A 26,575-nucleotide genomic window follows, 5' to 3' on the forward strand; every position below is an offset into this window, starting at 1 on the left:
AGATCAACGAAATGGTTTCGGACAAGCTATCGATTCCAACCGAAGATTCCCGGAAATAACCGAGGTCGTGAAAGTGACGTATGTACGTCAGTCAGTGTGGGCCGACCCGCGTATCGTCGGTAGAGTTCTGGAATTTTTACGATTCACCCTCTCGGGAAAGGATCGCTAAAATCGCGATACACAATCATGAATTTCTTTTCGTAAAGTTGTAGGAGGACTCATGAGCAAGAGAAGCGGCTCCTTATCGTATGTTTGTACAACTGGCGTGAGAAAAAGTCTTGCTCTTATACGTGTGCGTTAGAGCCCCGATCAATCTTCAAGTTCACGATCCCGCGCTTATTTGGTTAATTGGATTTATTCGTGATTGAATCCACGCTAAATTGATAGCGTTTCGACAATTCTTCTCTCGTGAGGTATACCTCGAGTCATTCTTGCCAGGATCAATCACTGTGACCTAACCTTGAAATCACAAATTCCTTGCCCGACTTTCTAGAAAAGTTTCCATGTAAGTCACGTTTTTCTTACCTTGCAGATTCAACTCGGTGGTCACCTACGGGTGAACAGAGATGGCCACCCAACAAAATCTGCGTAAGTCATGTTTTTCTTTGTCTACAATAAAATTAACAACCATGTTCATTTCATCTGTCATGTTGACAGCAACTGTTTATAGAGAAAAAACAAAAGCTGTTGACAATTTTTAATTTGTTAAATATTATTGATTGAACGTTAAACTAAGTTGTAATTACTGGTACTTTCATTCAGAAACAATCAATTGATTAGGCGTTATAAGAAAGATAAAAAAAAAAATGTCGATTCTTTCAGGTTTGGATCCCTGGCTAATCCAACCCAGAGAACTTGCAAGGTACAAAGAGCAATTTGAATCTTTAAAACCAATTAATGGTGTTGTTACTGGAAATCAAGCAAAAGAATTTCTGCTCAAGTCTCAGCTTTCACTTGCCACTCTTGGACAAATATGGTATTAATATTTTCTCATTGTAATACCTTATGTTTAGTTTTTACAAGTGTCATTTATAATGTCTCTCTTATTGTGTAGGGCTTTATCGGATGCAGATGCAGATGGCAAGATGGATATAAATGAATTTAGTATTGCATGTAAATTAATTACTTTAAAGTTACGTGGCTTTGAGATTCCAAAAACACTTCCACCAATTTTGGTGGAAAGTTTAAAAGTTCTTTCTAATGGTGAGTATAAGGAGGGGATAATAAATAGTTACGGTTGTTTTAATCTATAATTATATGTATATTTTTTTTATATGACTTATGTCTAGGTGATAATAATACGACAAACTTAACAAATGGAGCTGCCAATATTCCACAACAAAATAATGTTGCCTCATTAGTGAATTTAACTGGACCACCACCAGTATCGGTGCAACCCTTGATTGGTGGAATGCCCATGAGTGGATCTGCTCCACGTCCTCTTATAGGTCCACCGCCATCAAATGGACCACTACCAGGACATGGAATTAGACCTGCCTCACCAATGACTTTACCAGGTAATCAATTCTTATATCAATAACTAAAATGGTGGTGGTTGTTCAATAATCAGGATACCTGGATACCTCGAGCATCATGTTTGTATAAATCGGATATAAAATGACGATTTTTATCCATTCCTTAAATACTGTCCCGACCTTTTATTGATAATATAAAATTGACACTGAAATAAACAGTTTTATACAATTGCAATGAGATTCTAGTGGCAAAAAGTTAGTTTTCTCTCGATTAATTTGGATAATCGATATTATACTGTATCGTGAAAATAATATAAATTATGATAGGATTCATCTAAACTCTTACACTATTGTTGAATATTGTATTTCACGAAAAATACCGTTATGTCATAGTTTACATTACAGTTGATATTTTCTGTATATATAATTAAATATTTAATTGCCAAGACTGGATAAAAGTAACTTTCTTGTCATATTTGATATTTACTTTCGCTGTTATTGTACGTTATAATGGTCATTCCAAGCAAAATACATATCAACTAACAAACAGCATTATTTAGCATTATATTACTTATGCATCATACTACACAGCATCACGACAAAGTAGACAGAATGTGGCTGCCACTACACATGCCACAACTCACACAGCGTCAAAGCCACCTGCTCGACCTGCACCACCCTCTGTGGGTATGTTACAAGAACTGAATGTTTGTGTATGAATGATTATATCTGGGTTATTTTCTTTTCAATTCATTGATTTAAAGTTTATCAAAATATTATAATTCTTCTTTGAGGCACACAATTTTTTTATATTGAATGATATAATCAGCAGTATGATATGTTATATGTTACGGCACATGCCCTCAAATTTTGAATGCAGAAACTCATTTTTGCATGAGAAATATAAAACTATATTTTAATTAATTATTTCTATTGTACTATATTTAATATAACTTGCAATAGAGATGTAAATTAATGGCAGCTTGAAAATTTGTAAACAATTCTTAAAAAAAACCGTGACAAAAAATACAATATGATGAAAACGTCTATACAAATGCATATAATAATTTATATGTTATTGTCAAAGTAGTAGTTTTTTATAGAATGAAGAACACAAACATGTTTATTCTTTCATGCTTTGTATGTGTGTATTCACCTAATATGGATGTATCATCCTATATCATGTTATAAGTGGTTATGAATATGAAATTCTTGCTATTGTATATATATGTTTTAATTTAAAAATATGTAATTTTATATAATCAATGTCGCAATAGCTTTGTTTGTTAACTACACATATTTATCGTTCTGTTGTTTCTCTAATGTGTCTGCTCACACCTATACTACAGTTATACATTAATATAATATTTGTGCTGCAAAAAAAAAAGGAATCGTGCCTTCTGCAAGTACTACTACTACTACTACTACCACTACCACTACTCCCAGTGGTGGTCCTCCTCAAAGACCTGCTCCACCCACAAATATTGGTATGTTTAAAGGAACAAAGAAGATTTAAAAGGATACATACTATTTCCTTGAAAATACCATAGATGAGACAGCATGTAAACTTAGATAATAGTTTCTTGTATTTTTATACTTGAATTTTAGAAGAAAGAAATGATTCCTTTTTGTATCATATCATATGTCATTACAACAAACACTTCATATTAAAAAAGATCATTCTATCACATTACATGAACAATGCATATGTGCAATTATAAATTAATTCTGTATTTATTGCAGAGCTTCAAAGTAATTGTAGCTTGAAGTTATGTTATTTTTGTTGGTAGACTATTATTTTATCTTCCAATATATATTATATTTTTTCATTAATTTTGCACTGTACTTCATACAATTAGACTAAAATAATTTAATTTTTTCCACAAATGATTAACATTATACAATTTCAGGAGCAAATTTTACTCCTGCTATAAGTGGTCCGCCACCAAAACCTGCACCTCCTTCGTTTCCTAATAGTCCTGTCGCGGCTGGAATTTCACCCGTAAAAGTTCCACCTATATCTGCTGCAACAGTTGTTCCTTCAATTCAACCAATACAACCAATGACTACTTCTGCTATAGGTAAGTAGAGTTATGTCCATTTTATTATACTTTTATTTCACTTTGTTTCTCTTTAATATTTATTCTTTATTGTACAGACACATTTAAATTAGCCACTCTATTAAGTTGTCAATGATGTTTTTATTCTTTCTTTACAGATTTACTTGATCTTGAGTTACCAGGTACACTTAACACACTAACAAATGAGTTTTGTAGAAAGTATAATTTCATTATTTTTCATGTGTTTTCAGTTGATAAGAAATTATATTATATTTAGGTCTTTTTTACAGTAACTATTAATGTATGATCGTACAGACAAAGACCTAACATATATAATTCTTATGGGATTATGTTATTTTGTAGTATTAATAGATATGTAATTTACATAGAAAGTCATACTAGATTGATAATCTACATTGATACAACATTCACTAAATTATTCTTAAAATTATGTCTGTAGATAACCAAAGTATATAATTATAATTACTAACTTCATGATTACACAATTCTTAATGTTAACTCCTGTATTCTGGCTACTTACTATCCAGGAGTAAATAGTTTTGACAAAAGTTTTATTTTTTAACAGGTATGTCCACAGTAGCTCCAATTGCACCCTTAAATACAAATCCAACTCCAGTTGCTGCTTTTGGTATGGGACAAACAATGCAGATGCAATCAATAGGTGCTGGTATGGTTGCTCCAATTACAACTGGATCTACTATTGTACCTTCTGTTGCACCAATACCTGCTGGTACGTACAATTTTATATACATTTTGCTAATTTTTATTAATTTGCGCAATTTAAACCTGTTTTCTGAAGATGACTACATGTAAGATCAAAAATTTTTATGTAACGTTTTATTCTTCTGTAGTAGTTATATATTTTTCTAGGGACTGGTGTAGTATCAACACCTCCAGTTGTAGGTTTACCATTAGTGTCAGGACCCACAGTAAGTGGTGCATTAGTGAACGGTGTAATTGCTCAGACACCAGTATCTACAAGTACACCACTGAGTACAACAGCACGTCCGCCAAGCATAGATAGAGTGGGTTCGATTGATTCACAACATAGTCAGCATTCAGTGGGTTCGCCTCAGTCTGTAGAATGGGCTGTACCTCATCAGACAAAATTAAAATATACTCAGTTGTTTAATACTTGGGATAGGACACGGTCTGGATTTCTGTCAGGTCCTCAAGCCAGAAATATTATGGTGCAGTCACAGTTACATCAACGTCAGTTGGCGCAAATATGGTATAATCATATAGTCATATATGTGAAATAATAATTACTGAAATAATAACTCCTAGTGCTAAAGAATATGGTTGTATATTAGGGCGCTAGCAGACATGGATTCGGATGGACGTTTGAGTTGCGATGAATTTGTGTTAGCAATGCATTTATGCGATATAGTTAAATTTGGTGAACAAATACCTACCACACTTCCAATAGAACTTATTCCACCTGCGTTCAGACGTCAACGGCAAAGTAGTTTGACGCTGTCACAATCCGGAGCAGAGAATGTGGATCCATCCGCTGGTATGCCACAGGTAAATTTAATATTTATATAAGTTTTCATTGGAAAAATCACATTTCACATATTACGATTATCGTTTTAAAGACGTCCTTTGAAGATAAGCGTAAAGAAAACTTTGAAAAGGGCCAAGCCGAATTAGAACGGAGACGTAAAGCTCTGTTAGAAATTCAACGTAAGGAACAAGAAGAACGTGAACGGAAAGAGAGAGAGGAGGCAGAGAAACAAGAAAAAATTAGGTAAGTCGATCTTCCTTTGCATCAAAGTGTTTTTCTATTAGGGAGGAAAAAAAACAATGATTATACAGACTGGAGCAAGAGAGACGTAGACAAGCAGAAATTGAAAAGCAACTCCAAAGGCAAAGAGAGATTGAACAGGAAAAAGAAGAACAACGAAAACGAGCACAAGAGCAAAGGGAAGCAGCACGAAAGTAAGTTAAAGTGATGTTAATGTACTTAAAAATGAAGCATGGTATTCTATTATTAATAAGCTTACTTTGTTTCACAGGGAAATGGAGAGGCAACGACAATTAGAATGGGAAAAACAAAAATCGCAGGAACTTCAAACTCAGAGGCAAAAAGAGCAAGATGTACTGCTTAAGTTGAAAGCAAAAAATCATACCCTAACTATCGAACTTGGAACTCTTGTAAGTGTTAAGCAAGTTATCATTAAAGCAATTAGTATCTACATAATCTATTTTACATAATTTGTTGGTATAATTCGCACAGAATGATAAAGTAAAGGAGTTGTCGCAAAAAATTTGTGACACTAGAGTGGGTGTCTCTGGTGTGAAAACGACCATCGATGGTATGCGATCAACGCGTGACGCACAATTGCAAGAGATGGCTGCCTTAAAGAATAAACTTCGTGAACAGAACCAAAGATTGTTAGCTTTGAGTCAAGAGAAAGCTCGCATAGAAGCAAAGAACAAAGTTAACTCGGCCATGGAATCCGCAAATCAGGAAGCTATTAAAATGGCGTTCGACAATAAACAAATTACTCTAAAACAAATGAAGGATAAGATAGCTGATTTGCAACAACAGGTATATATGTATAAAAACATTCTCTTTCTGTTACAAAATTAATAATTTTAATTGTTTGTATTATAATGATTATTCATATTAATAGATTGAAACTAAAATGGCTGATATAGAAAATAACAATGGTCAACTGCAAGATATTAAGACGCAAATAAAAAATTTGGCGACCGATTGTAAGAATCTTCATGTTACGTTTGAAGATAAAAAGTTAAAGGTCTTAGAACTCCGAGGTTGCGGTGTTGCTGGAACTGGTACCGACTACACCACATCTGCGTGGAGCGATACTGCTTGGAACGATACTACAGGAACAGTTAACGATTGGCCTGTCGACGATGTTACTACAACTAACGAGGTGGAAGAAACTACTCCAGGTGTTATGAAATACAGGGCACTGTATGAATTTGTAGCTAGAAATCAAGACGAAATATCATTCCAACCTGGCGATATTATCTTGGTAACTATTGTCAAAGTAGATAATAAACCAGTATAAAGAACTGAAAATTAACTTGCGCTTGAAATAGGTACCACCTGTTCAGAATGCAGAGCCAGGATGGATGGCTGGAGAAATTCGAGGCTACACAGGTTGGTTCCCTGAGTCTTATGTGGAACCAGTGGATGTTGGAAGCGGAAACGAGAATGCTTTTATACAGCAAGATAGTGTGGAAAAAAGAACTTTAGAGTCAGTAGATCAACTACAAATTAAACTTAATTAACGAAAAAATTGTAATTATTATATTTTTTATTTCAATTTATTACAGAGGAATCGCTGAAGTTCCTGAGAACGTATCTGATGCAGGATCATTAGGTGGTGAACCTCCTGTTGTCGAACCCATCATACCTACCCTTGGTTTGGGCACAGCTTGCGATATACAAGTAACAGCTTTGTTTCAGTACCGCCCTGCGACAGAACAGCATCTTACCTTCGAGAAAGGAGATATTGTTAATGTTATTGAACAACAGGTTAATATAAATTATATATCGTTTGTAGTACATACACTGTCTTGACTGTCGTACTGATTCTACGACAATCCTCCTAGAGTCATTTTAAAGATTAGACCATATACTTTCACATATTCACTGTATTGCAGTGTAATTTTTTTTTCTGCAGTCGTATTAATTTGGTCACTACTGTATTTGAGGATTGAATTATATAGATGTTGTTTCATTAATCAGGGTGATTGGTGGTATGGTACATCTAGTACCGAAGCTAAGGGTTGGTTCCCCAAATCGTACGTGAAAGAAATTACTACTAATCAAGCTGCAGTGGTTGATGGCCTCAACGAGTACTACATCGCTCTGTATCCATATACCTCTGCTGAAGCTGGAGACTTAACATTCAATCAAGGAGAAATTATACTGGTCACTAAGAAGGAAGGGGATTGGTGGACAGGCACTATTGGAGATAGGAATGGAATTTTCCCTGCCAATTATGTAGAAAAATGTGATGCTCCAGATCAGGTATATTAATTGTTTTACTTTCCTAACACAACGAATTTATAATTAAGTCTGAAGCTTGTGACTTTGATGTTAATGTGTATTATAAAAAGTAGTAAGTCTGTTATAAAATTATGTGGTGATTTTTAAATTCTAACATCGTGCATAACATCGATCAGGGTACTCCTGTTGTTACTAACGCGCTTGAAACAACCGCAACTATTACAACGACTGCAGATACAACCACAACTAGTAACGAAGCGGATGTTTCAGTTGCCCAAGCAGCATTGGTTTGTAATATTTTTATTTTAACAATCCCAATTTGTAGTTACTTAAGAAACGTATTAATCATTCTGTGTCGTAAACAGTTAGTATGTTATAAAACGCTAAGTAGACTTGACTTTGTAAGCATACAGTTAACAGTTAGATTGCAATATTCGCAATAAGCTAGACGCGTGTATATCCATGTTTAGCAAACTACAAAAACTGCTGAGCAGCTTGAAGATGAAAGAGCAGCAGCAGAAGATAGAGCAGAATTACCAGACTTTACTGCAATGGCTGCACAGCAGGTAATTAATATTATATTCGCTTATTGTGTACGTAAAATCTTCAAATACATGTAGAACGTTTGTTATTTAACTAAATTTAATTGCTTCGTATTTCATTCCCATTGCTGGCATCCTGCTATCACAGTATTATAAGGTATTTTACCTCTTAGAAAATACACCTGCTAATTATTTAATTCCATGATTTATCCTCGGTACTTATAGTTTATAACTTTATAAAGAAACAATTCTGACTTTTAATACATATAATATACATATAAAATCAATAATAGTAGTAATAATATAATGTACTTTTATAACGCATATTTTCTTTAATACAGCGAGGAAGAAAACCTGAAATTGTACAAGTTATTGCACCATACCAAGCTACTAGTTCTGAGCAATTAGACTTACAAAAAGGACAGTTAATAATGGTACGCAAGAAAACTGATAGTGGTTGGTGGGAGGGAGAATTACAGGTACAATACATTGTTGTTAAGCGTATTTCTATGATTATATAGAAATTTTTATAATAGTTACAATATGCTATGCTATTCTTATAGGCACGTGGTAAGAAGAGACAAATTGGTTGGTTCCCAGCGTCTTATGTTAAGCCTTTAACCAGTAGCAATCGAAGTACACCTGTTTCTCATGGATATCAAGAATCTCCTACAGATCCAAGCGTTGGTAAGCAACTCTTATATTTTACATCATTCCATATAGTATTGAACAAATTTTAATCAAAGTAACAATTGACGATCACGATTATAAATGTAATAAATATAAGGTGTAATAATATAATTTACTTTGTCGATACAGAGCGTGTTATGGCGTTATATCCGTATCAGGCACAAAATGAAGATGAACTAAGCTTTGAAAAAGGTGACGCTATAATTGTGCTTGCAAAAGATGAGGCAGCATGGTGGAAAGGCGAATTGAATGGCGCGTCTGGTGTATTCCCCAGTAATTATGTATCTCCTATGTGTAAGTATTTTTCTTTATTTTTTTTTTTTATTTTTTTTTTTTTCATAGTCTAACGTTCAATTTGATGAATTTAATAGAGAACTTGTTCTTAAGCAAATATCATTATTTTAGTAGCAATCGTAAGTGTTTACAAAACACAGTTTAAGATAATTTCAATCTGTGATATACGGATAGACGGACGACCGTCAGGTTTATTTCTTATCAGTAATTATAAGATGGAATTGAATTGAAGTTTTGGTAGTATCGATTACCAAAATTTAGTAATATAAAGTACAATTTATTACGACGGTCGTTTAGTAAAAGCAGATAAATAATCTAAATACTAATAATCGATGAAAAAATAATTCCATTATCGGTAAAATGTAATTGTATATCTTCTATTTACATATAATGTTATTGTATTAATTTATTTTAATACATAGGTATTTTTAAACATGTTGTTATAAATGTACTAGTTACATTAACGATATTCATGTTGAAATAGTTGTCTTTTTATTTATTATTTAAAATTAGCTATAGGTTACAGGCATAAATAAGAATGCTAGTATCAAATATATGAACACAATTAAGCTATACAATCCTATTCCACTAGATATGAACATCTATGGGTTGTAAGAGTTAATCTTAATTGGTGATAGTTATGTAGATACAGCGTGTTTCTTTCAACAAATATTATTCACAACAGCTGTTGTGTGTGCTTTCTGCTCTGATATGGCTGCATTAACATTAGCACTTTGGCTTGGAAAGCGGTACATCTTTATTGTACAGTAATTGTTATTTCATTTCTGGTCTATTTATACCTAGTAGTTTGTGGTATAAATTATTAGAGAAACGTACTTTCTCTATTGTACAGCCTGCCTGTCTGCCTGCATGCCTGCCTGTCCGTCCGTCTGTCCGTTTGAGGTAGCTACTTTGTTTCACTATAATATACATATAACACATTTAGTATACATATAATTAATAAGAATTATGTATACCTTTAAATGTCATGTAACATATTTTATGATCAAAAACATTTATAGCGTTATAATTTTAATTAGATTATCCATGAAGTGATAATTAAAATGATATATTGTGCAATTGTGATTGAAACTTTTTATGTTATTCATTAAAAACTCTTTGTTGGTTTGTGCTGTAGAACTTGTTAAAAGTGCTACTTTATAAAAACCTCAAACAGATCTATGTAATATTAATATTACTAAATATTAGTATTGAAAAATGAAATAGCTACTTCAAGGAATTTAAACAATTATCGTTTGACACAATATCTAGAATCAGTAAATCCCTTTTACTAATTGTTATCTTTCGCCTCTGCTTAAAATGCAGCATAAAGGATAGCAGAGCAGCACCGCAGCATTGCAGGCTAAAATAAAATCATCTGAAGTGCAATAAGAATGATAGCAGACTCTACGCTCACCAGCGACGTGTTACAACACCAACAAGTCTTATCGGTGGAGACAGTGAGCATAGAAATGAGAAAAAGTATTGTGAAAGAAAGACTCAGGGGCTGGTTCTTCGTTTCTATATTACCCTGAATTTTTGCAAGCCTTTTTCCTCTGGTGCGGGGTCCTACTCGTTCCTTTGTTTTCATTGTCATTCAGATTGTTACCATGCGTCTTTATCGATCGTTGTCCTTCACGCTATCAAAACCTCTATGTATGGTTTCGACGGGAATATTATTGCGCAGTATTTATAAATATGTGCGTACGCGAGAGCGCTAAATATTTAATAACAAGTTATATATCGTAATTATGATTACGACCACCTGACATGTGCACCAAATTCTACCTCAGCCCTCTACTTTAATCCAAGACAAAACTTAAAAGTCGACGTATATAATTTGTTTATCTACTTAGAATAGTATCTAGTACCACCAATGCTTAATATGTCAATCAAACGTAAATTTATTTAAGACATTCTATTTTTAGAAAAAAGTTAATTGCAGTTTTTATTTGTACTAGCACTTTCAGCCCGGAATTTCATAATGATGTTTTTCTCGTAAAATAGAAAAGATTTTGAAAAATGGCTTAAATAAAAGGAATTATATTCGATGATAGAAATTGTAGTAGAACGGAAGTACTTTCTATTAAGAGCAAGGACAATAAATATTAAAATATCTTATCTGTAAAACATTCATACTATTCTACGTATATTTAACAATATTTGATCAGCTTTATGTGTAAATAAATACCTACAAACACACCAAATTTGCAGTAAATACAAATTATTCGTAAAGATCGTTGAGATCGGGCTTAAAGTGTTAGGCCAATAGAAAGTAGATACACAGATTGTTAATAGTAATCCTGAATTTCCGTGATCAGTGCTCTTAAAAAAGACTTTAGCATTGAGAAATGTTCAATGTAACCTCTTTTTTTACAAGCACTGTAGCATATCATTTGGTGCGCAATACAGATGGTTTGTACAGTTATTACACCGCGCCAAGGCCTAGTGCAAATGTTTCACAGCATTCTGAAATATGAGCAACCAAACATCATTTTTCTGCTTGCCTTCGATGTAAAGAGAGAAGGAGTTGTTGAATAATCACTAGTTAAATATCTTGTTTAAATTGTCGCTTTGCCATGAAAACAGGTGAAGAATCTGTTATAATATATAATAAATACTCCTTCAGTCTCGAAGTTTAGGATAATCATACAATTTATATTTTTGTTTGAATTCAAAATTTTATTGTAAGCATAGAAGTCGTTCAAAGATCTAATATTCTTGCAGAATATTTACAAAGAGAATGAAAATATTGCTCTCTTTTAAATTCAATGTGTTTAACCAAATCTGTTGTTCCTATTTATTTATTCTATATATAGTTATTATTTGTTTTTCATTAATCCATCTAATAATACACGATGAAAGATGATGTGCTCCTTTTTCGCAGCCTTTTATTATAGAGCCTAAATCATTATCAAAATATCAGTAATAACAATCATAAAAGTTACAGATAGATATTATTACCACTGGTGGGAATGATTTGTTAAGTAATGTTATATTATCGTAAACTAGTTCTTCGATCAATTTACTCCTGAATATGATAATTTACGTTATTTAAGAATAGGATACCTAATCATTATTTTTTTATACAAAACAATTTATAAAATATTTGATTATTCCGTTTTTTTTTTTAAATTAAGAAATACTTATTTGAACAAATAAGTAAATATATTTTGTATGTTTAGTATTCATTCCAATGGAAAGGATCAGGAACTTGATGGAATAACTAGTTTCGAATAACTGCAAGAATCAAGCGCACAGTAGACCAGCATATTTATACACTGGTTGATCCTTTTACACGTTCTATATGACTCTTTGCAAGAAAGGTGTATAAATATGCCTGATCGTAAGAATGAATATTGTGTGCTTAATATTAAATATTCTAGATGCGCCCATAATCTTGTAATCTTTATCTAAACATGTTGATAATGTGTAAAGCAAGTTATGCAACTGGTTATTCTTAGACGAGATACTTGTGTAGTGCTACATCCTTAAGATTGTTACTATTTGCAAAATATCCATATTGTTTGGTTGTTGTAATGTCGAATCTCATTGCGAATCTCTGCGTGTGGCGTACTTTCGAGCAAAGGTCACTGTACGGATGTGAACAAGTTCAGATCACTGTGTATTTATTACAGATTTTTGTTCACACTTCATGTGAATATACTCAAAGTCTTCTCACATGCATATACACACCGTTCTTATACATATGTACACATATCCATACATATACAGACGTGTTCGCAAAACTGCTGATTGAAATAAAGTATCTGTCTGTTGTAAAGTATCGTTGTGTATAACAACTCTGTATTATTTGGTAATACCCAACAATCGATTTAAATAACTATATTATTATTTTACAAAATATGTTAATTTCTATTTTGTAACATTCTCTTTGAAAGGCTTCTAAACTTGTCAAAAAGTATAAAATTTATTTGTTATTTATGAGTTTAAGCGTTTGTACAATAAAAACAATAAGGTACATATAAGAAGCAACGATACCAAAATGATTAAGAAAATTATTACATAAATTTTATTTGTAGTTAATGAGATGACAACTGATCTACTAGTGGGTGGATTGGATTCAATGGAAAGAAAACGTCAGGAATACATCAAAGAGCTTATTACAACTGAGCAAGCATATATAGAAGACATGAGACTTGTACATGAGGTACTTGATTTTGTATACTTTGTACTTGAGTCTTTATTGTATTAAGAAGAAATCAAAGAACGAAAATTTTTTTACAGGTGTTTGAGAAACCTCTTATTGAAAGCCTAGTTTTAACCGTGGACGAAGTGGATAAAATATTTGTTAATTGGAGGGATATTATTGCTTGTAACGACAACTTTTTGAGGTAACATTTTACGGATACTTTGTGCAAAATAAGAACATTTGTTTAATGCGTATTTTTTTTAGAACATTGAGAATACGACGCGATAACAGCGAAGGGGGAGTTGTAAGAATGATTGGAGATATTTTATGTGAAAATGTAAGTAACAGCTTATTCTTATCTTTCATTTAATTTTATGATGCAATTCTGTGCATATAATTATGTATTTTAGATACCGCGAATGTCAGCTTATATCAGATTCTGCAGCTGTCAAATATCTGCTGCTGTTTATCTTCAACGATTGACCGAGACTGTACCAGAATTTGTCCAAGTTGCACATACTTGCCAACAAGATCCGCGCACGAAAGGAATGCCTTTAAGTTCATTTTTAATAAAACCAATGCAGAGGATAACAAAGTATCCGCTTATTATTGGCAAAGTATATTTAATTTTTGTATCGTTAATTTTGTTTCACGTTTTATGTCATGCATATCTGTCATAATCATTCTAGATTTTAGAACACACTTCGGTTGATCATCCTGACAGACAGTATCTTCAAGAAGCATTGGCTAAAGCTGAAGAATTTTGTACTCAGGTAACGTTTAAAAAAATAAAGAATCCTGTTTAAATTTTTATTTACAAAAAGAACTTGATAATATAAATATAAATATTTGTTATTTTAATCCTAGGTAAACGAGGGAGTTAGAGAAAAAGAAAACAGCGATAGATTAGAATGGTTGCAAACGCACGTGGCTTGCGATGGTCTGGAAGAACAACTTATTTTTAATTCATTGACCAATTCTTTAGGTCCGCGAAAGCTTCTACACTTTGGTATACTTCATAAGGTATTCCTAGATAGAAAGAAACTTATGTTTCTTTGAATTATGAAATGCTTCTTACATGAAACGTTATCCTTCACGCGTGTTTTAGGCAAAAAGTGGAAAGGAACTTGTTGGATTTCTCACAAATGATTTTCTACTATTTGCTCAGCCGTTACTTACCAAAAAATCTGTCTTTTATGGACAACAATTTTCGTTCGATCGAAACGAACATCAGAAATTTAAAATGTATAGAAAGGTACCTAGTAGAATATTAATATATAAATGATAATAAGACGATACTAATGGAAATATTTCTGTTTTACAGCCAATATTTCTAAATGAATTATCGTTACTAGGAGATTCAGACACAAATGGAAACCTTAGCTTAAGTTGGGGCGAAGGTACAGAAAACTCGACCAAGATACTCAGGTTAAGAGATCAGAAGAAACCAATAATATTGCTGGCACCATCTTCGAGCGAATGTTCCCTGTGGATCAGAAGAATTACCGATGCAAGAAAGAAGTTTTCGGAGAACGAGAAAACACGCTTGCAAAGGCAACGATCAAGTGAGTTCAATTTTTATTGTTTTGAAATATTTTTATTCGACAAATAATCATGGTTCATTTGGTGTTATTTATCTTTGTGTAATTATGTTAGTCTTACATATTTAAGTTCGATTTTATTAAAATCAATGCAAAAAAGTTAATTATAATAAATTCGACACATAATAACATGCAATATGTATGAGTAAACAGAACAAGCGCAGTTCGGAGCGTGTGGCAGAATTCTCGTTACAGTGCTTGAAGGCTTCAATTTAAAGACAATACCTGGTAAGCGATTGTGTATGCTTAAGGTGCTTGGTTTCTTCTGTGCGTGTGCTCTTATTGCTTTGCTTGGTGTTATTGATTGTTTTCTATATAAGCATGACATAATTAGAGAAACAGCACAAAACCATTTACCAAGAGGAAAGAAATCATCGGATATCTTCGCTGTCACAATTACATCATCTAACTGCATGACGCGTTTTTACTAACAAAAACCTGGCATGATTATAGTTCGTAGAAGACCACCCAATGGTAGACTTCGGTTAGTAATTGAAGAAGCCGAGGATCTAATTATATCTAAAAAAGGTAAACAATTATAATTGTGTAATGGTTTTGAACGAGTATTAAAGCGAATTGCTTTTCTCTTCTCATAGCATGTCACAAAGCACTTTGATAGCAATACATGTATATTTAGATTCTAGTGGAATTGTAGACAATGATACAATTTAATAACATTAAGTTTAGTAACATTATCATCATACATTTGCTTTGAATTTAACAATGCATTTCTAATTTTCTGCACATGCAATTATTTATGCAATTATTAACAGCAAACACAAGTTAAGTTCAAGTCTGTGTTCTACAATACAGTAACGACTTTTTCTTACTGATTTAAACAAATAACTTTTGTAGGCAAGTGTAATACATTCTGCAAAGTGAGTATGGGTTCGCAAGAAGAGAGAACAGGTGTCGTATCTGGAACTGATTGTCCTCTGTGGGATGCATCAATGCAATTTCAAGTAAAGGATTTACTCGAAGATACTTTGTGTATCACGGTATTTGATAAAGGCTATTATAGCCCCGATGGTAAAGTTAGCTTGTCAATTTTACTACAAATAGACGACAAGACGAGCAATGGAAAAAATTCGATAAATATTATTCGCAGAATTTCTTGGCCGAGCCGAAATAAGGGTCGCTGACATAATGAGAGACAGCAGAGACTCGTGCGGACCTATTCAGAAACGTATTCGGTTGCATGAAGTTGAAAAAGGAACCGTCGTGTTAAAGTTGGATCTACGACTGTTTAACAATCGATAAGTGGACATTGTTTACGTTTATAGGTAAATAAGATTTTTCAAGTTTTTAATGTATATTTTTATATTTTATACAGAGAAGGAAGTTCTTGCCTTAATCTAATTAAACTTCTTCTTTACACAAGATTATTTATTATACTTAACAAACATTGATGAATTGATTGTTACTTGATACGTTTTTCTAGTATTAAAGGCAATTCTGGGAGTTAATTTATAAAACAAAGGTACATTTGTTTATTTTTCACATCTTGCATATCGTATAAAATTCAACAAATAACAATGATTTTTAGTCTTTCCTAGAAGTAATTACTTTGCTTCTTGTTGAATTACAGTATTATGTAATAAATGAGTGAATGTTTCGTATGATGTACATGGAAGAATACAATATTTGTTATTTTAAAAACTCATATTGTTATTATAGCTTTCGTAGCATATAACAAAAAAGCATTTATTTTTTGTATTAAATATATTGTACAAAATATGGAGCATTAAGAAAAGGGCATTAATATGAATAAAACAAGAATAGAACATATAATTTAAAAATTATTTATTACATGAATACTTATTATATAAGTGTAATTATTAACGCAAATCGTACTTTCAAGTACGTTAACAATTTTTTAATACAGTGTTTTTCAAACTGTGATCTGCGAACTTACGAAGGATTCGTAAGCTCTCGAAAGGAGAAAAAATATACCATTTAATGAAATATAAAATTGCCTTTAATAATCTAATTCTATTTTTGAGGGGTCATTGAAAATTTTTCTTTATTACGGGGGTCTCCTGCAAGATGAAGTTTGAGAAACACTGCTGTAATAAAATAAATAGTATAATGTACATTATTTGCGCTGACTCGTGCATAAAAATGCATAACATATTCGAATTTACATGTACAAAGTACGACGACGTGTATTCTATCAATTGAGATTTTATAAATTATTATGTAGCTTATCAATAAAACTGACAAATTAATATAACGATTTGTTGGTATGATGATTGTTTCGAGTGTTTCTGATTATATTTAAGAGGATTACATGCAAAAAGGGTTCAAGTACATTAATAATACTTTGAAAGCGTCTATACTTGGATCCCACTTAATTATACATGGTATATATAAAACATTGTTCCACAGATCAGTATAAACAGATTCGTTGTTATTAAATTTGTATAAATTTAAAATTCTGTCGAAACGTATACTCTTGGACCCAGTTGCACTTAATCCTATTCTTCGAATTGAATGAGTGACATTTATAAAAAAAAAATTGTATGAATATTCAGACTTGTATAGTTAACTTCGATCCCCTACGAAGACAACAAATCTTCCCAGTCACCAATGCACCAAGTTTCGAGATATTTAGTTCTTCCTTTACAAAAGTGTTCCAATTAGCATTACTTCATAAATATTGTATATCTTAATTAAAATCATACGCAGTAAAGCTTCGTTAATCCGATTTAAAAGGTCATCCGGGTTAATTGCGAACTTTGCCGGATTAACCGCGCTCGAGTTAACGAGAATTTACTGTTTATAGGAGGCAGTCCTAATCTTACTTTATGCATAGGATGGTAATGCCAAAAGGAGCGCGACAACGATCAACAAAATACTCGAAACTAAGATTATGCTTGTTTGAATAACATATTTCCTACACGATAAATCTATTCTTTCATCAAACAGCTAGATCGGCGGAATCTCGAAGATTCTCTGGAATCTCTGATTCCGTGTCGATAGACACCCTGCGCTCTAGCCTGTCTACGTCTTCCGTGGGAAATTCGTAAATTGGTTTAAACCCGCCAAACAGCTGTGGTTTGAAGTTCTCAGCGTCAAACTCGTTTCTCTCCGTCTGTGATTCTTCCGCGTCGGAAGTGTCTTCGGACGATCCACGATCGTCGTCTGATTTCCTATTGATAGCAGGCTCTACGACAACCACGCTCCAGCCATTCTTGGAGGGAGCTTCGGCGCTAACGCTGGCAACGAACGGCGCCATGAAGTTCTGCGGCGAGGGTGCCGAACTAGAGGAACTAGACGGTTGTTGCGATGGCAACAGGATAGGCTTCTGCTCGTTACCGTCGTTCTTGGAGCCCTCATCGTCTCGTACGTCCACCTCTAGGCGGTGAGATGCTTGCGCGGTTGGCGTATATACGTAAGCAATAGGTGTGGATGACGGCGGAGATGGTGAGCGATGAAGCGTCGCCGAGATGGGTTCGTTTTTCCTCGCTGGAAATGGTACAAAGTCCTGCAAATAAGGTATAACGTTCACGCTGGAATCTTTTTCCTCCTTTTCATCGTTATTTTCTTTTACAGGCTTCTCGTCTTGACGCTGATCACTGGGCACCAGAAGTGGCGTCTCCCTCATCCCACTGGCAAGAATCGAGGGATCGGGACGTTCCAGGAGATAGGGGAAATCTGACGCCACAGGTCGTCCACCAAATATACTGTGAATAGGCGGACTCGGTTCCTCGTCCATCTCCGGGTTCTCGTTGTCTTGCAGAAGCGTCTCTGGTGGAAGAGGTCTATGAGGACCCCGTGTCCCGACCACTACGCTCTCGTCCTTCTCCCTGGAGTCATCCGGGTGTATATTCACCGCAGTGTTGACGGGATAGACCACGTAGACCGGTGGATCCGCCATCGTTTCCCGTTCGTCATACTTTCTTCTGTCTGCGTCTTGGTCGATCACGATCCTGTCCGAATCGTCGTTGACGTTTGTGCCAATTGGTGGTAGGTTGGGTTCTGTAATGTCCTCATCGAACTCGCCGTGTTGTTGGATCATTTGAAGGGTCGCAACGTGTAACGGATCCGCCGTTTTTCGTTTAGGATACAACGGAGGTCTCGGGGGCACTTGAGGTGGCTCCTCGGAGTAACGGTCCGATCGTTCCTCCTCCTCTTCCAAGCGCAGCTTCTGACCGGGCAACCGTTGCGCCGATTTGACATCGTCCTCGCCTCTAGAGGTAGCCGGTATCGATGGGAGACGAAATCTCTTAACCGTTGGTTCCGTATCCATAGAAGGAACCACGTTCTCGGACTTGGTGGAAGCCATAGTCGCGACTCTGAGCGCGTGAATCGGTGGAGGAGGAGGATTCAATCTTTGAAGGTAAGATGGCGGCGGCGGCGGCATTGGTCTTCTCGTAGGCGGATGAGACTGCACCGGTGGCCTTATTCTCGCAGGGTAAGCCTGACCAGCTGGAATCGTGCCGATCGTCTCCGAGCCACGGTGTCCATGCGACGTTTTGGCGTTTGGCCGGAATTGCGGCAGAATATTTGGCAGGTTAGCGTCGGGCGAGTAAGGACGTCTTCTAATGCCTAGGTCTGCAGGCGGAGGAGGATGGGACGAAGACGGTGACTGTTTTCCACGAGGCGGCAGTGGCAGCCTTTGCGGTCTTGGATGTTCGGGCCTCGTTGTGCCGCCGTGATGATAATGATAAAAAAATTGCGAAGGCGGCCTCGGTCGTTCTGCGGGCGGAGTCAGGTTTTCCGAAAGCTGTGGAAGATGTTTCTCGTTCGACACTGCCGGATCCAACCTCACGGGTTTGCTCGTTGTGGGAGATGAAGGTGTGATCTCGTGTGCGGTGCCGTCGGCTTCGTTCACGACGACGATGTGCTCTTCGACAGGTTGTTTGGGTTCCTCCTTAGGGAATACCACGTAGTTGACGTCTTTGTCATCTTTTTTCTCGTCCGTTCGTTCCAGGTGCACGGTTCCCATCGCGAACGAATTTTGAGTTCTGGGAGGTTCTACTTCGTTGGCCAACTTTTGGATGGCAGAAGGATTCGTCGGCTGTCTCCATGTCTGAGCAGCGTACATGGGATTACTATCCTGTACGGATACCGGGGGCAAGCCTATATTCCCACGATGGTCTTGCAGATCGTAATTACCTTTGTCGGACGGTGAATTATAAAGAGGCCGGAAAGACGCGTCGATTCCAGACGAACCGCCATAAAGATTCTCCCCAATGGCCGTACCCAACGAGTAATATCCACCTTCAACGTTTTGTCTATTACCCAGGACAAATGACACTGTGTCCTGGTCAGGTGGTATCACGATATTACTGGTACTCTCTACCAGGATTCCTCCGGCCAATTCACTTGGCCTCTGATTAACGATAGGATTCGGTCGATAACCTTGATTGACAATAACGTTATCCGCAACGCCATGCCTTTTGTTGTCATTTCCAAATGCCGATGGAACTCGGTGATCGTTGTCCAAAGGCATCGAAGTTACAGGACGATGTGGTAGAGCTTGGAACATTACTGGATCAGTTTGAAAAGTGCTCGCTTGAAGCATCGAAGAAGGTGTGAAGACAACCGAAGAAGGTACCACTGATGGCGATGGAACAGGCGTACTACTTGTAGTTGCAGTAGTAGGACTAGTCTCTGAAGTTCCAACGGTCGTTGTTACATTCTGAATAGTAGACGTTGTTGTGGGTAAGGTGCTAGTCTTAACAGCGACATTGGTCGTCTCTTTCATCGTGGCGTAATCTTTTATGTCTTCCTCGTCGTTGATCTCGTAATCCTCATAACCGTCTATGTATTCGTCCTGCTTTACAGGCGGCTTCATCTGTGGATCTCGATTGTGCACTATGTTGTTTGAACCGTGGTGATTGTTACCGTACATGGAAGCTTGAAGTTTTTCTATTGGAAGGATATCTTCGTAATCGTCCAAAACGTCCATATATCGTTTTGGCGTGGTTACATGAGGTTTCCAAGTGGTTATAGCAGGCGTCTTCGTGAAAGTAGAAACAGTAGTCGGCGGCGGAGAGGTTGTCGTGGTGGTAGTCGTCATCATAGATGTCGTTGTAGTAGTGCTGGTAGTAGTGGTCGTGGACGGCGTCGTCGTTCTAAGAGACGTTGGCGTTGTCGACACAGTCGTTTTAGGTATGTACGGTTTCCTGCTAGGATAATAGAGAACAGTTTCACCGTGATACGGTTTATGATTGTAGGTGCTGTAGCTGTTCGAGCCGCTTTGAACCTTGGTGTTCGCGTAGGAACTGGATATCAACGGATACTTGTCTTTGCCATATTTGTCGGACGAGTATTGGACTGGAAGATTGAGGAAATCGTGGAAATTGGGTAAGTAAGGATTGATCTCGTTAGGACTAACGTCCACAGTTTCTTTGTTCTCTATCTTTTTTGTATAGGGGATATTCTCCTTCGAAATTTCTTTATTGTCGATTACGTCTTCGTCGTCGTTGACGTGTTCTTGATAACGACTGGTGTAATTCAGAGCTTTTACAGGAGGCGCCTTTTCAAAGTCGATCTTCCCAGTAATCGGATCCTTTTCTAGGGAGAATGGTCTGCCCCCGTTGAAGGCGAAAGGATACGGAAGGTGATAATGCAACGCTTCTTCTTCGTTCGACGTCGAAACGGCAACGGTGCTCTCCTCTGCATCGAGATCCAGGTCAAGGTCATCTAGCTGCGCCGTCCTCGCCAAAGCCGGAGAAGATTCGATCTCTTCCAACAAGGACTTCGGTGGACTGTTGTCCATGTGACCGCCCATCAAGTACTCTGACGACGTACCCGTCAAGCAGGCCAATACGACCACGACTGTCCATGGACCGTATCGCATCATTCTCGCCATATCTGAAAGAGTTTCACATTATTTATTTTGTATTTTATTTAGTTTTCTTGGCGGGAAGAACCCATTAATGTACACGATGGTTTATAAGTGTTTACGAAGATGCGATATACAATAAGTATAATTCCGGTACACTGGATTCTATAAATCTACAATACTGTTTATAACAAAGGAGGTTAGGTGTCCATTGTTAGAAATAAAATTATAATTCACAGCGTATAGTCCAGACATTGGATCACCTTTTACGAGCAATAACATACTTTTGAAGAGGAGGTGACTTGGCAATTATGACGTCATCAAACATGGATAACCGTATATGTATAGTTTTTTTCCATCTAAATGACCAGCACAGCGTTACAGAGGAATGCAGTCCCTTTCAGAACGGTAACAATAGACTCAAGGTCTGATATAGTTATTACTTAATAAATTAATTAACTACCTCAATATTTAAACAAACACGAATGATCTTTGTAACCGTTGTTTTCAGCTCAAATAATTTCATTCTCGTATTATTAAAAATATAATAACGATACTAATACATAATATATCTTTATAACTAAAATCAACTGGTTGTAATCTTCTACAATTGTAGTAATCGTACATTGGTACTAATTTACAATACAATTTATTATCAATCGTGATTGTAATTGTCGTGAAATGAAGTTTTATGATACTGAAAATGTTCGTGTGACCTGTTGTTTTCTGGGCTACGAGTTTATTGGTACGGCAAAGTAAAAGGGGCCGGAAAGGAATACCGTCCCTTGTGTCCTAGATTTAATGTATATCTGGACATGGTCACGAGCGTGCATGCGGGGTACGTGTACGGTTGGTTCACGGTACGCCCACCGGATTTGTCACGTTGTACCATTGGCGAAGTTACTGTAAACGCGTCAACGGTTCTCGCGTGTAATCTGCATCGGAGTCGTCGAATGAAACCATCACGAGCAAATTCGAACGTTAGAAATAATGTCTAAAAATTGAGCCATGGGGAGCTCAAGTTCCTGGTCTCATTTTTCGATGGTAAAATAAATGTTCACAAACACTGAACGAAAAAATAGTCAATTAAAATATAACACCTTAAACTCTTTTCTTCTGAATTAATTACAGATAGAGTGGCTTCATTACGAAAAAAAATAAACCATGTACAATCGAGTACAAGTAGAATTTGGACGAGGACTAATAAACGTTTAGACTCTTGTTCAAGAAAAGTTCCACAATGGACTAGGTGAAATAAATACATATAATCTAAAAGAAAAGGATGTGCTATACCTACTAAAATATATCCCACCGATCCAGCATCCTTCCTTCAACACACTTAAGAACTCTTAAAGAAGTAGGTATGAGACATCAAGCTTGTAAATAATTATAAAAAATTAATTGTTTAATTAATTACTTCGAAGGTACACTGCGTGCACCTGGAATGCGTGGAGTGCGTGTTCTTGAGAAATTTCGTTTCTTCTTCTGAAAAAGGAAATTGTATTCCTTCTGAGAATGCGTAGACGCGTAACAATGCTAATGATCTAATTTGCAATGAAAATTTGCCGTTTCGATTGCGTGTAAAAATGAAATCGTCGTCCTATCGTACAGTAATCGTTCTCTGTCCGGTGTAATTGCTGGTCAGTAACACGTTCAGCCTCTGGCCGTAATTAACGGATCCCCCCGACCGTGGCGAAACATCTTCACAATGTAATAATAAACAGGGACATGCTGCTACATCTTCCATCAAGCGGAATCGCGTTCCAACGCGTAACGGGTTTCTCGTTCTCTTTCGCTTCCGTTCTTTCTCTCTCTCGTCTCCGTCGGTGGTTCCCTTATGGCATTCCAGCAGCTTTTGTCGAGGTTGTGCCGCAATCTCGATCGCTGTATTTGGCATTAGCATTTCGTTACTCGCACTTTCGAGCGAGCTTTCGTTGTCACGAACGGAGACGAAACAAATGTTCAAGAGGAAATTCCGCCGTGTCACCGAGGATTAGTTTCACCAGCATATCTACAACCGCGAGTAACGTGTTTCGACAATGGCCAAGATTATATCGTGGAATATTGGGACACGCGTTTTTAGGTCAAATTTAACTAGAATTACTAAAGTAATAACTGTACTGTAAGATGTAAAATGTAATTTGTTCTACTTTCTCGCTGTAATTTTTAAATCGCTGTCCTTCATTCTTTGACCCACTTATTCTAATTGCTGTACTCTTCGATTCATTTTCTTTTAGTTTCATTCTATTTCTCAATTTGAAAATTAAAAACAACCAAAAGTACCCAATGAATATATTTCTGTTTCAGCTACGATGAATCAAAATTTAACTATTCGCTTTGGAATTTAAAAGAATAAATTCAGAAACAGATCCAATAAAAAAAACATCAACAGGTTCAACGCCATTCATTCCACGTTAAATTAAAAACGTTCCGAGAGTTGCTAAACTACTCTGGACTCGGCTATTTCAAGAAGATTTATATCGTTGTCCTTCTACGAAATCTTTACTACTCGACGAACATCTAATTATAGAAGAGGCTTATTTTTGCACAAGGATCGAGAACAAGAAATTTTAAAGAATCAGAGGTAAACGAACGAGTTGTTTACGTGGGTAGGCAGGAAGAGGGAACTCGGACACGTCCAACGACCCGAAGCAACGACTCTCTTCTCTCAGGGTCTCTGAAACCTCCCAAGGTCTCTCACGATCCGTGACCATAATATTCGTATCTCCTGACCGTGACCGTCTCGTGGTTTCCTAACTCGGTGACTGGTACACGAAACAGAAACGTCTCGTGCGTACTAGCTGATCGAGACGACCCACTTTTTGTCGTCGGTTTCATCCTCGAAGACCGTTTCGGGTACAGGGTCACGAATCATCCGCTTTTCCGTGACCAACGTCGCGGAAGAATCTTGGACCATTCAGAGATTCCTTCTCTCGACCTCTTTTTTTCATTATTAATTGCTGGATGACCAAACGCATCAAGAAATCTCGAGCATATGATAATCAGTGGTGGGTTGTTCGAATCTCAGTTTGAAAATATAAGTTTTGAATATCTTGAATGAAACCGATATTGGAATCTCTGCAACAATCTTGCAGATGCTTCGAACACCACCTACATTACGTACGTTTCTATTTCATGAATCGCACGATCGTATCTCGACCGTCGATTAGGATTATTTTACGCCAAGTTATCGAGCAATTTCTTCTCAATCGAACGATTCTTGCTCATCGATGCAAATTAGAGCAAGCAACCGGTTCGAGATTCAATTTTTCATGCGCTCGAACGCGCCGCTTATCGCGCCGATTTTTTACGTTCTTCCGTAAAACGGTTTGAGAGTTTCAACGCGGCGTAAACTCGTCCTAATTATAACGGTACAACTCATTGCAGAATATTCTAATTGTTCGCTATTTGGAAGAGTAGTATTCTGTTCATCAATGTTATCTCCAGATCATATCGAATCTGCCTAAATTTTGATAATCCGTACGATTAGAATTATTCATGGGATTATAATTTTCCGCCAAGTACAAAACGTATGATCCCATTTGAGAAAAAGTACAATTGTACAGGTGCAAGAAAAATAAACTTTAAAGCTGACAATACTACACCGGGTTGCTTCAGAAATTGTTCGTTTTTAATTATAATTCCTGGAGTAATTCAATTATATTATAACTCTGATTCAAGTTATGGAAGAGAATATCGAAACGCCCTGCTCTACAAGTCTACACTACTTACGCAATATCATCGAGGAATTAAATGGAATCGCTAAAAAGAGATTACCTGGATTCGACGAGAAGATCGGCTGGCTGTTCTCCAAACGACCTCGCGTCAGAAGTTCCTGGGTCACTCACTGCTCCATGCGTGTGAACTCTCTTTTACCTTCGACCTCGTCACTACCGGTTCTCTTCTTTGCGAATAAAGAAAATAAATAAATCGAGCCGCGTGCACGACGAAGGCAACGAGTCCGCGAAATCTGTCGATGCGATAGAAGGTCACACGTCGACTGAAGAGCATCGACGACCGGGTGGCAGAAGGAAGACGATGTGGTGGAAGCGAAAAGTGGTGGAAAGGCCGTGGACGAAATGGTACAAGAACAAGAGGAAATTCCGACGAAAGAAAAAGACGCTTCAGGAAGATTCTCCCGTGGTCGACGTCACTCTGCACAGAATGAAAGTACGTCGTTGAATTTTAATAGGTTCAATTTCATCCAACAGCCAATGCAATGGAAAAAACTTTCGATACGTTTGCGTAGCTGTTGGTCATATCGTAATTCGACCTAGCTATTTAAAAACAAAACTCAGTATCCGACGACGGGCATTGTATTTTAATTCTAACAAGAAACAAAGATCAGCATCAATTTTTCCAGATTCAAGCGTATGGATGCGGAATCTGCTCATGGGCAAATTAAGAATTATGATCGTATCTATCCACAGGCTGACTAATTTTGTGTGACGAGAGGGAAAGAAACTTGTGTTACACACGCTCATATTTAACTTCGTGCTTCATCAGGCGTGGAGACAAAATTCTGATTACATATTCAAGATGAATCAGCACAAGGGTTTTGTACAAGTAAATTAACAATGGCTGAAACTTTAACTCTTTAGTATTTAAATCAATTCCGATGCTTTTGCGTATTTATTAAAGACAAAACTGTAATTCTATAATCAAAACTATACCTCACCCAGTGTACAGTCGAAACTTTGGATTATTATTTCCATGCAATGGCATACTTTTGATCGAACAATTACTACGTCATTAAACGTGGATGTACAAATGAAGTTTTTGCATCCAAAAAATCAGTATGGCGTTACGAAGGAATGATGATCTTTATCTTTACAGAATTGTCGCATTCTTCGTCAGCCTCGGAAGACATCCTCCCTTTCCCGGATGTCCTTATCATTTTTCCTGTTAAAGTCAAAGGAACAGGGATAAACTTTCTAAGGTTTTCTCGACGAAGC

General features: G+C 36.4%; 2 protein-coding genes across 12 annotated transcripts; one reads left to right on the top strand and one right to left on the bottom strand.

Annotated features, from left to right (window-relative positions):
* Window positions 1-75: 75 nt before the first annotated feature.
* Window positions 76-21,860, top strand: Dap160 (dynamin associated protein 160). Of its 10 annotated transcripts, none has more exons than XM_076762849.1 (43): window positions 76-413; window positions 533-588; window positions 823-976; window positions 1,055-1,203; window positions 1,290-1,517; window positions 2,067-2,162; window positions 2,864-2,962; window positions 3,386-3,556; window positions 3,694-3,717; window positions 4,122-4,286; window positions 4,427-4,787; window positions 4,870-5,083; window positions 5,155-5,306; window positions 5,375-5,497; window positions 5,575-5,713; window positions 5,796-6,110; window positions 6,196-6,561; window positions 6,629-6,786; window positions 6,866-7,067; window positions 7,281-7,565; window positions 7,721-7,831; window positions 8,015-8,110; window positions 8,428-8,565; window positions 8,650-8,773; window positions 8,906-9,070; window positions 13,114-13,241; window positions 13,319-13,425; window positions 13,488-13,560; window positions 13,634-13,840; window positions 13,913-13,996; window positions 14,091-14,246; window positions 14,332-14,478; window positions 14,548-14,788; window positions 14,978-15,052; window positions 15,278-15,352; window positions 15,680-15,853; window positions 15,933-18,322; window positions 18,380-19,241; window positions 19,380-19,684; window positions 19,761-20,494; window positions 20,618-20,944; window positions 21,010-21,139; window positions 21,354-21,860. In XM_076762849.1, exons 2-37 carry the CDS (start codon window positions 567-569, stop codon window positions 16,082-16,084), a joined length of 5,676 nt encoding a protein of 1,891 aa, XP_076618964.1. In that variant the 5' UTR covers window positions 76-413; window positions 533-566; the 3' UTR covers window positions 16,085-18,322; window positions 18,380-19,241; window positions 19,380-19,684; window positions 19,761-20,494; window positions 20,618-20,944; window positions 21,010-21,139; window positions 21,354-21,860. The 10 variants fall into 10 exon arrangements, with proteins under 10 accessions (XP_076618964.1, XP_076618963.1, XP_076618962.1 ...); XM_076762848.1 differs by having other exon boundaries at window positions 18,380-18,793; window positions 18,890-19,241; window positions 19,761-20,944; XM_076762847.1 differs by having other exon boundaries at window positions 19,761-20,944.
* LOC143340648 (uncharacterized) lies at window positions 17,745-25,580 on the bottom strand. Of its 2 annotated transcripts, none has more exons than XM_076762857.1 (2): window positions 25,398-25,580; window positions 17,745-21,649 (listed from the first exon to the last, which is right to left on the bottom strand). In XM_076762857.1, exon 2 carries the CDS (start codon window positions 21,645-21,647, stop codon window positions 17,745-17,747), a length of 3,903 nt encoding a protein of 1,300 aa, XP_076618972.1. In that variant the 5' UTR covers window positions 21,648-21,649; window positions 25,398-25,580. The 2 variants fall into 2 exon arrangements, with proteins under 2 accessions (XP_076618972.1, XP_076618973.1); XM_076762858.1 differs by lacking the exon at window positions 25,398-25,580 and adding an exon at window positions 22,914-22,967.
* Between the last annotated feature and the right edge of the window lie 995 nt (window positions 25,581-26,575).

Source organism: Colletes latitarsis, chromosome 3, assembly GCF_051014445.1.
Source record: "Colletes latitarsis isolate SP2378_abdomen chromosome 3, iyColLati1, whole genome shotgun sequence".
Lineage (NCBI taxonomy): Eukaryota > Metazoa > Arthropoda > Insecta > Hymenoptera > Colletidae > Colletes > Colletes latitarsis.

Excerpts from the sequence above, each read along its gene's own strand:
- Dap160 (XM_076762847.1), top strand. The coding sequence starts at position 567 with ATGGCCACCCAACAAAATCTGC. Across the intron at positions 5,307-5,374 it reads GAGAAACAAGAAAAAATTAG|ACTGGAGCAAGAGAGACGTA; the intron begins GTAAGTCGATCT and ends ATGATTATACAG. Across the intron at positions 14,479-14,547 it reads AATTTAAAATGTATAGAAAG|CCAATATTTCTAAATGAATT; the intron begins GTACCTAGTAGA and ends TCTGTTTTACAG.
- LOC143340648 (XM_076762857.1), bottom strand. The coding sequence starts at position 21,647 with ATGGCGAGAATGATGCGATACGGTCCATGGACAGTCGTGGTCGTATTG.